At 51.3% G+C, this 9,857-nt stretch overlaps 1 protein-coding gene across 1 annotated transcript; it reads right to left on the reverse strand.

Annotated features, from left to right (window-relative positions):
• Window positions 1-209: 209 nt before the first annotated feature.
• On the reverse strand, window positions 210-9,857 carry AAR2 (AAR2 splicing factor). The gene is made up of 3 exons (XM_069871771.1): window positions 9,115-9,857; window positions 7,104-7,333; window positions 210-2,341 (listed from the first exon to the last, which is right to left on the reverse strand). The coding sequence occupies exons 1-3, from the start codon at window positions 9,845-9,847 to the stop codon at window positions 2,174-2,176; spliced, it is 1,131 nt and encodes a 376-aa protein (XP_069727872.1). The 5' UTR covers window positions 9,848-9,857; the 3' UTR covers window positions 210-2,173.

The following is a 9,857-nucleotide window of genomic DNA, read 5'->3' on the forward strand; positions in this document are numbered from 1 at the left end:
CCATGTCCTCCCTGTGCTCAGGACTCCAGAACTGGACTCAGGACTCCAGGTTGGGTCTCACCAGAGCAGAGCAGAGGGGCAGAATCCCCCTCCCTCGCCCTGCTGGTCCCTCAGCTGTGGATGCAGCCCAGGACACAGTTTGGCTTTGTGCGCTGTGAGCACATGTTGCCGGCTCATGTTGAACTTCTCCTCCCCCAGCACCCCAAGTCCTTCTCAGGGAGGCTCCCAATCCATTCTCTGCCCAGCCTGGGTTTGTGCTGGGATTGCCCTGACCCAGGCGCAGGACCTTGCCCTTGGCCTTGTGGAACTCCACAAGGTTCTCACAGTCTCACCTCTCCAGCCTGTCCGGGTCCCTCTGGATGGTGAAGACACACCCAAATTATCATGCTCATCAAACAAGGGTGGCACCAGGACAGCCTGCAAAGCCCCAGCGGTGCCTGGCCAGATCGGTTTGCAGCTGCCGAGCACTGTGCCCCTCTGCCTTCCACACCGGCAGGGCCCCAGGCTCCACACTGACTTCACTACTTCCTACTCAGCAGTGACTGGTGTTCTGCTCCGAAGGAACAGAACCAACCATCAGGTCAGTGCAAAGAGCCAGCTGACTGAAAAGGCATCTTTGGTCAAAGCTAGGACCATGCCTTACAAATTATCTGCCCAACTGGCAACTGCAAAGATGGTGCTAATGCTGCCTGTGACACAAAGAGCAAGACACGAGGACAGGCAAAGCTCTGTACCAAAGATCTCACGGGTGTAAAGGACAAGAAAGCATAGAAAGCAAGACTTAAGAACTAAGCACATGCCAAATGGGAGTACCCTCCCCTCTGGGCTTGCAGTTAATATGAAGTGCATTCAGAACGGACACATCGGGACACCGGAGTCATGGAGTGCAGAGCCCTGGAGGGCAGGGAGGGACAGCACTGAGGGGGAGAGGAGGGCTTCTGACAGCTGATTCCTGATTATCTGCAACGACCTCACCACATACCTGCTTCCCAGAACATGCTGCCCTTTGTGCCATGCTGTGTACCATTGTACTGTGAGTTGTCCTTGGATGTCCCCAGTACCACTGTGATGTCCCTTCTGGGGACAATGGAAATCCCAGTAAGAGAGAGGGCAGCGTCACTGCACCACAAGCTTTAGCTAAATAACTAAACAACCATGTTTTCTGTAGGCAAGGGTCTCTTGAGATTTATTTTGTGCTAGAAAAGACTAACAAACAGTGTTAGCTTGTTAGACACGCACACAGACAAGGAGTGCAAGAGCCGAGGATGTACCAAGCGAGTGGCAGGACCAAGTCCCTGCACAGCTCTGAACAAGCATCTCACATTTTCTTAGAACCTGCCTGTGCGAAATGAGGAGAAAGAAGGGACTGGCACCAGTGAAAATACAAAAGATTTCCAACTGTTACAAACCAGGGAATTCAGTTCATGTGGAAGTCCAACTTCTTTCTCATGCTGGTTCTCTTCTTCAAGACTCGGGTGTTCAATAACTCTATTTCTTGTTACCAAACCAATAACTTCACTTTACATCAGGCTTAAACAGAGAGTCAGCAGTAAATACAGGAAGTTTTTACAGAACAGTAGGTACCAGGGGTATGAAATGGGAGGAATTCTGCTGTGGCTTTGAGTCCTCCTCCACAACAGGTCACTGCAATAAATCACAGTGAGCAGCATAAGCACCCCACACAGTTTTGAAACAGTTGGGGTTACCTCCCTGCAACAGAAGCCTAGGAAGAGCAGAGCTGCTCAGTTCACAGCCTGGGTCCAGCCTGTCAAAAGCTGCAATAACCAGTCCCATGGGCTTAAAACTGCTCATTCAGGAGGCACCAAATAGGAGCAGCAGAGGCTTCAAGTGTGAACCACAGCTGGCCTCCAAACAGGGTGACCCCTCCAGCCCAGAAGGAGGTAACGGAGCAGGGATCTAGGGCTCACCTGTGTCCAGGAGGAGATGCTGCAGGAGAGCTGGGGGAGAAAACAAGGTGCCCAAAGTAACTGTATGACAATACTCAAACACCTTCAATAATCCTGGTCTCCTTACAAAGTCAGGAATTCTCCTAGGTTTTCCACATCTGCCTCCATAGCAGAAAGAGGAGTCAGCCTCACAAACACACCTTAGGAAACTCACAAGGTTGGAGAACGAGTTATTGTAAAAAGCTGTTTCTAAGCAAGCATTTTGCTTAGTCCACCTGCACGCCCTCAGGAAGTTCTACCACTATAGGAGCACAGTCGTCAGGCTCTGCATCAAAGTCCCATTTAAACTTCTTTGTCAGGTGAGCCTTGAATTTTTCAGCCTTCTTCCTTAGGGTCCCATCAACAGCAGGGCTGCATGTGCAGGAAAAAAACACCTAAAAGAAGAGAGCAGAGGTCAGTGAGAACTTAGCCACGGCACAAGATGTGCATCTCTTTCCTACAACAATGTCATCAGCAGGGTGCACCAGGGAAAGTTTCAGGATAGGCCACAGTTAAGGGATCAACCACTCTGAAAACTGCCTGCACTTCTCCTCCTATCCCACCATGGAGACAGACAGAGAATCACAAAATCCTGGAGTGGTTTAGGGTGGAAGGGACCTCAAAGCTCACCCAGTTTCAATGTCCCCTGCCATGGGCAGGGACACCTCCCACCAGATCCAGTTGCTCCAAGCCCCATCCAGCTTGGCCTTCAACACTGTCAGGGATGGGGCAGCCACCACTGCTCTGGGTAACCTGGGCCAGGGGCTCCCCACCCTCACAGCAAAACATTTCTGCCTAAGATCTCATCCCAATCTCTCCTCTTTCAGTTGAAAACCATTCCTCCTTGTCCCATCCCGGCACTCCATGATCGCGAGCCCCTCCCCAGCCTTCCTGGAGGCCCTTTCAGTCCTGGAAGCTGCTCTAAGGTCTCCCCAGAGCCTTCTCTTCTCTAGGATGAACATCGCCCCGACCAAAGGAGTCACCTTCATTCCACTGGGTCCGCGCTAGAAATATTTGCACTAAGATAACAACTTCGTTTGAAGCAGAAGTGCACATGGAATTTAATACGTACCGTGGAATTCTGAAATGCTCCTAAGTGGGTGCAAAATAAAAATGTCTGAGCAGAAAGATAAAAACTGAAAAAGACTCAGTTTTCATTTGCCACGTAACTGGTTTTACAGCAGGCGTCAAAGAGGCCAACAGGTAATTACACGCCAAAGTATTGTTAAATGGTATCACCAGCACCTTAGGATGCTGAGGAAACTCAATAAAATGATCTTGAAGGTAAGAGAGGACTGAGGGCTCTCTGGATAGAGTCCAGTTTTTCCCAGCACAGCCATTCCCTGGAGCACAGGGCACTGCCATCCAGACTGACCTCTGCAGGTGGCTCCCCTCTGTCATCTAAACCCCCACAAACCTGTTTTCACACATTCACAATATTGAGAGTTAAAGTGTCTGTGTGTGATCAAAGAGGGCATTTGGCCTCAGAGCCCATCCCTCACCAGCCTGCTTCTGCATCATCTTATCTTCTTATCATCCCAAATTCATTTCCAGAGGAAGAAACTTATATTTCAAAGCCAGAGAAAAAAAATCATTGCACATTGGAGGTGAAGGAAAGCCCTGTGGGGAATAAGCAGGCTCTTATTTGGCAGAGACCTTCTGACAGCTGGATAAAACATTGACGAGGAGCAGCAAGACTCATTGCTTTGTTTATGATCATTTGCCTTTTCCTTGCTTATTCTACCATGAAACTGCCTCTTTGGAGCAGAACTCTTGTACTCAGCAAGGCTGCTATTAAAGAAGAATGGAAAGATGATACTTCCCACTTCTCCTCAATGAACTGCACATTAAGTTAGTTATTTCACCAGTATTTTTCTTTCTTCCAACAACGTTAGGGCAGCACATTCAGTGGAGGTTACGCTGTACTCGCGTTGCCTTCAATCAAGCTCCAAAAAACAAAGCTGTTGTATTGAAAGCTAACACAGATAATCTGCTCCCACCACAGAAATCGCTCTGCACTTGCCGTGATCCACCTGCTTACGTCCCCCTCTGACTGTTGACTCTGACAGCTGGGTGTGTAAAGTCACTGGGTAAGGCCCAGAGGTCCCCTGGCACCAGGGGAATCACAGGAGCAGAGCAACAGAGAACTTCTAGCACGGAGCAGCTCAGTTCAACAATAAGGCTAATTTCCTCATTGTTACCAGGAGCCTGGGGACTCCTGTAAGGGCTTTGCAGTGGTCGCTGAAGCCAGCGCAGCCACCCAGAGGCATCAGATTCTACCACCTATAAAGCAGGCAGCTGGGGGCTGGTCACAAGCCATGCCCCCAGGGCTCAATACTAGCACCAGTTCTGTTCAATATCTTCACCAACAACGTGGACGAGGGGATCAAACGCTCCTTCAGTCAATTTGCAGATAAATACTAAGTTGGGTGGGAGCATTGATCTGCCTGAGGGTGGGCAGGGTCCGCAGAGGGGTCTGGGCAAGCTGGATCCAGGGGCTGAAGCCAATTGCAAGAAGTTCAACAAGGCCAAGTGCCAGATCCTGCACTTGAGTCACAACAGCCCCACGCAACGCTCCAGGCTTGAAGAGTGGCTGGAAAGCTGCCTGGCAGAGAAGGACCCAGGGTGCTGACTGACAGTCAGCCGAAAACGAGCCAAGATGGCCAAGAAGGCCAACAGCCTCCAGGCTTGGATCAGCCATGGGGTGGCCAGAAGGAGCAGGGAAGGGATCGTCCCCCTGCACTTTGTGCTGATGAGGCTGCACCTCGAATCCTGGGGTCAGTTTTGGGCCCCTCACTCTGGGAAAGACGCTAAGGAGCTGGAGTGCATCTGGAGAAGGGAATGGATCTGGGGAAGGGTCTGGAGAACAGGGGTTGTGGGAGTGGCTGAGGGCCCTGGGGCTGTTTAGTCTGGAGAAGAGGAGGCTGAGGGGAGACCTCATCGCTCTTTGTAACTACCTAAAACGAGGTTGTGGGGAGGTGAGGGTTGGTCTCTTCTCCATAGTAGCCAGTGACAGGACAAGGGGAAATGGCCTCAAGTCGTGCCAGGGGAGATTTAGTTTGTACATTAGGAGGAATTTCTTTACTGAAAGGGCTGTCAAACAAAGGCAGAGGCTGCCCAGGGAGGTGGTCGAGTCCCTATCCCTGGAAGGGTGTAAAAGATGAGTAGATGTCGTACTTGGGGACCTGATCTCGTGGCAGACTTAGCAAGGAACAATGGTTGGACTCGATGATCTTAAAGGTCTTTTCCAACTGAAACCAATCTGTGATACTATTAACCCAAGGGCGCATATGACTCGGGTAACCAAAAAGGAAAGACAATCAGCAAGAAAGGTTGCTTCCAAAATCCCCTTCAGATGGGAAGAATGGCTGGTTCACACATTCTTTGTACTGCTGTAAACTGACAGTGCAAAAGGCTACTGTGTGAGTGTGCTGCAATCAGAGCCAGATTTGCCAATCCTGTAAAGGGAAGGAAAGAAACTACCAACAAAAATTCAATAAAAATAAGAGATTCTTATGAATCCAAAATTTAAAAAAAAGTGAAGAAAGTAAATTGATTAACATGGAATCACAGAATCATTGAGGTTGGAAAAGACCTGTCAGCTCATCTAGTTCAACTGTCAGCTCAATCCCACTGTGACTGCTCAACCCTGTCCCCAAGTGCCACGGCCACATGTTTTTTGAACACCTCCAGGGATGGAGACTCCACCTGGGCAGCCTCTGCCAGTGCTTCACCACTCTGTTAGTAAAGAAATTTTCCCCAATATCCAATCTAAACCTCCTCTGGCACAACTTGAGGCCCTTTTCTCTTGTCCCATCCCTTCTTACTTAGGAGCAGAGCCCAGCACCCACCTCCCCACAATCTCTCTCCAGGAGCTGCAGAGAGCAATGAGGTCTCCTCTTCTCCAGGCTAAATAGCCCCAGGGCCCTCAGCTGCTCCCACAACCCCTGCACTCCAGATCCATTCCATAATGTTTCACCCAGCAAATTAAAAACAAATAGCTCCCTACTCCCGAAATCTACAGCAAGAATTTGGAGTTAAGCACAGAGGAACGCGATCGCTCCCAGAGAGAGGGGAAGGCAGCACCAACGTGCATCAAGCACATGCAACATAATTTAACTATGGTTTCTGCTGAGTTCACATCTCCACTGCTGAGCTTCACCAGGATCTAGTTTTGCCTTTTTTCTTTTTCTGTTTTGACCAAGTTTTGCTCAATCTGTTTGTTGAGCTGTTCACGTGGTCACCATCAGTGGGGGTAACTAGTTTTAACTGTGCTGAATTACAGATTTGCCTGTGTCTCCATAGTAGCAGCGTCTTCTGCATTTTGCACTAACCATGAAGTACCTCTGGATAAGAATCTGATTAGAGGAAATCCTCAGCTTTGCTTAGGGCTAACAGGAACGGAAAAGCTTCTTAAATACTGTCAATGCCCTAAGCTCAGTAAGGTTTCACTGCAGCTTCTCTGAATACTAAACATATCACTCAAGCTGACCACATATCACAGAATCACAGAATGGATTGGGCCAGAAGGGACCTCAAAGCCCATCCAGTCTCACCCCTGCCATGGGCAGGGACACCTCCCACTGGATCCAGTTGCTCCAAGCCCCATCCAACACCTGGAACACCTCCAGGGATGGGGCAGCCACCACTGCTCTGGGCAACCTGGGCCAGGGCCTCCCCACCCTCACAGCAAAACATTTCTTCCTCTCAGTCTCCCCTCTTGCAAATGAAAACCATTCCCCCTTGCCCTGTCTCTGCACTCCATGATCTAGAGCCCCTCCCCAGCTTTCCTGGAGCCCCTTTCAGTCCTGGAAGCTGCTCTAAGGTCTCTCACCTTCTCTTCTCCAGGCTGAACAAGCCCAACTCTCTCATTGCCTCTCCCATCTCCTCACACTGCCTCACTTCGCTGGCCTCTCTGCATGCAGACTAACTCAGTCTCACACTGCATTAGACTCTTTGGGGCAGATCCAACTCTGAGATGCAAAGGGCATTTCTTTGCAAATAACACAGGGAAAAAGCAAAAGAAAACACATGTGCTTAGACCGGCTCACTATCTCCTGTAGCTTAATTCCATCTGCATTTGCTCCCCAACTTTGCTCTGACCTCCTGTTTGCCCTCTCTTCCCACTCCCACTTTTCAGGAGAGCTGCAAATGTACCTGTAAAGTGCTGGTTAAAAAGTTGTCCTGGGAGACAATGTCCACAAAAAAATCAGCTGGAATTTCATTGAGCTGGTGATACAGCACCGAAATGAGATTGATGTAAAGGTCTTGGTACTTCCCTATGGCATCTTCAGATCGGCACAGGATGTTCAAGAGTCTTTTCCAGTGTTCAAACGCATCATACACATTCCCGATCAGGAAGCAGATGAAGGCAAACTGCAACTCGGCTGCGGATATTCAATGAAGGAAAACAAAACAGAACACATGTAAGAGCAAAATCATACCCACGGTACATGTCCTCTCAAAAACCCAGTAAATGACTGCATCAAACTCTGCATTTGCCTTTTGCAGAAGCATTCTGCCTGTCCAGTAATTCTGCTAACAGCAGTCATTACTCCCAACTCTGACTATTTCCTAATGTTCTGCTCTTCAAGTGGAAAAAAGCAAAGCCTAATGGGGCAGGTCTACCTCTCAGTGTAATTATCGCCCTTGGAGAGCGACTGTACTGGCAATCAGCCCCCTAAGGGCTTCTCGTGTCATCTATGCTCTCAAACTGATGCTCACATGAGAAATCAGACACTGCTGTTATCCTGCAAGCATTCACCCACCAGGTGCCTGTGTTTCCAGAGCTACACGGGAGTGCAAACGCTGCTGTCCTGGAACACAGGGGCTGTGGGGAAACAGAGGTGAGTGGTACATTAACAGATTTTTCCTCACTAAATGAAGAGTTAGGGTTCCTTGCACTGGTTGCTTGGCATCGGCTGTTCTGCCAGGATGAGGGCGTCGCCATTTCCTAAGATAATTCATCCCTTGTGCATCCTAAAGCTGTCTTTAACAATTTTCATAAAGAATAAATTGTGTAATGTTAATACAGAAAAAAATAGAAGAAGGGAGAACCAAAGGCTTATTCCAAACCTCAGTAGCCTCCAGGCTCCAGCTCGGCTGGGTTCCCAAGCCCTCCCTCCATCCTGCCATGAAGCAAACCCACACTTTGGGACCTTCACAGATTTGAACCACAGAATCACTGGGTTGGAAAAGACCTTTGAGATCATTGAGTTCAACCATACCTGTCCACTACTAAACTAGATCCCCAAGCACCTCATCTGCCCATCTTTTAAACCCCTCCAGGGATGGGGACTCAACCACCTCCCTAGGCAACCTCTGCCAGTGCCTGAGAACTCTTTCAGTGAAGATGTTTTTCCTAATGTCTAATCTGAACCCGCCCTGGAGTGACTCAAGGCCATCCCCTCTCATCCTCTTACTTGTTACTCGGGAGAAGACACCAGCACCCACCTTGCTACAACCTTCTTTCCAGGTAACTGTAGACAGTGATGCCTCAAGGCACAGGGCAGGGTTAGGCTCGACATCAGGAAAAGGTTCTTTCCCTAAGGCGTGGTGGAGCCTTGGAACAGTTGCCAGGGAAGCAGTCACGGTGCTGAGTATGACAATATTCCAGAGGCATTTGGCCAAAGCCCTCAGAGCCACAGTGTAAATGTTGGAGTTATCCTGTGCAGGGACAGGAGTTGGAGTCAATGATCCCTGTGGGTCTCTTCCCACTCAGGACATTCTGCGATTCTATGAAATCCTTTAGCCTGGAGAAAAGGATGCTGAGGGGAGACCTTATCAGTGTCTACGATTGCCTGAAAAGAGGCTGTGCAGAGGTGGGTGTTGGTCTCTTCTCCAAAGTGACAGGACGAGAGGAATCACAGAATCACTAGCTTGGAAAAGACCCACTGGATCATCGAGTCCAACCATTCCTATCAATCACTAAACCGTGCCCCTCAGCACCTCAAATGGCCTGAAGCTGTGCCAGGGGAGGTTCTGACTGTACAGCAGGAAAAATTTCTTTACTGAAAGGGTTCTCAGGCACAGACAGAGGATGCCCAGGGAGGTGGTTGAGTTTCAGGTACGGCTGGACTTGAAAATATCGAAGGTCTTTTCCAACCTAGCAATTCTATGACTCTATAGCTTTATTCCCCCAAAGCTCCCCAGGGCAGATGGGACTCACCAAGCAGCTCCTGGGGCTGGCTGGCGTAGCGCTGCTCGATCACCTTCTCCAGAGCATAGCTGAGGTCCATGCTGTGCCGGGTTATCTCCTGCGGCGTGGCGCCCTCGGGGTACGTCTGCTCGGGCAGCTCCGTGAACCTGATGCGGGTGCCGGCCCGGGGCTCCATGCGGGGCAGCCTCGCCAGCCCCTCGGCGTAGCTCCGGCACTCGCTATCGAAGCGGGGCAGGCGCTGCTCGGCCCGGTCCCTGCTGTGCCTCCCCGCCGCCACCGGCAGCACCTCCGAGAAGGCGCAGACGAGCCCGCTCTCGGGCTGCAGCCTCTCCACCGCCGCCTGGCTGAGGCACCCGCTGAGGGACACCCACCTCTTCAGGCTCTCGTACGGGTACGGCCCCAGGAACGGGTCGAGCTCCCGCAGATTCTCCCGCAGCGCCTCGCCGTCCCCCTCCGGCAGCGGCCGCAGGGCCTCGAGGGCCGCGTCCCAGCGCAGCGGCCGCACCTCGCGGCGCCGCAGGCTGAGGAAGAGCCCGGAGCGGGGCCCGGCCCCGCCGCCCGCGCTGCAGTGCACGAAGTGCAGCCCCGGCGGCACCATCTTCAGCCCGCGGAACCGCGGCCCCACGCGCCACGCGCCGCAGTCGATGCCGAACTCGGTGCCCTCGGGGACGCCCAGCGCCACCACGGCGGCGCCCTCCTCGAACAGCTGCCGCGCCAGCTCCGGCTCCAGCCCCGCCGCCATCGCCGCCACC

Source organism: Phaenicophaeus curvirostris, chromosome 18 (genome assembly GCF_032191515.1).
Source record: "Phaenicophaeus curvirostris isolate KB17595 chromosome 18, BPBGC_Pcur_1.0, whole genome shotgun sequence".
NCBI lineage: Eukaryota > Metazoa > Chordata > Aves > Cuculiformes > Cuculidae > Phaenicophaeus > Phaenicophaeus curvirostris.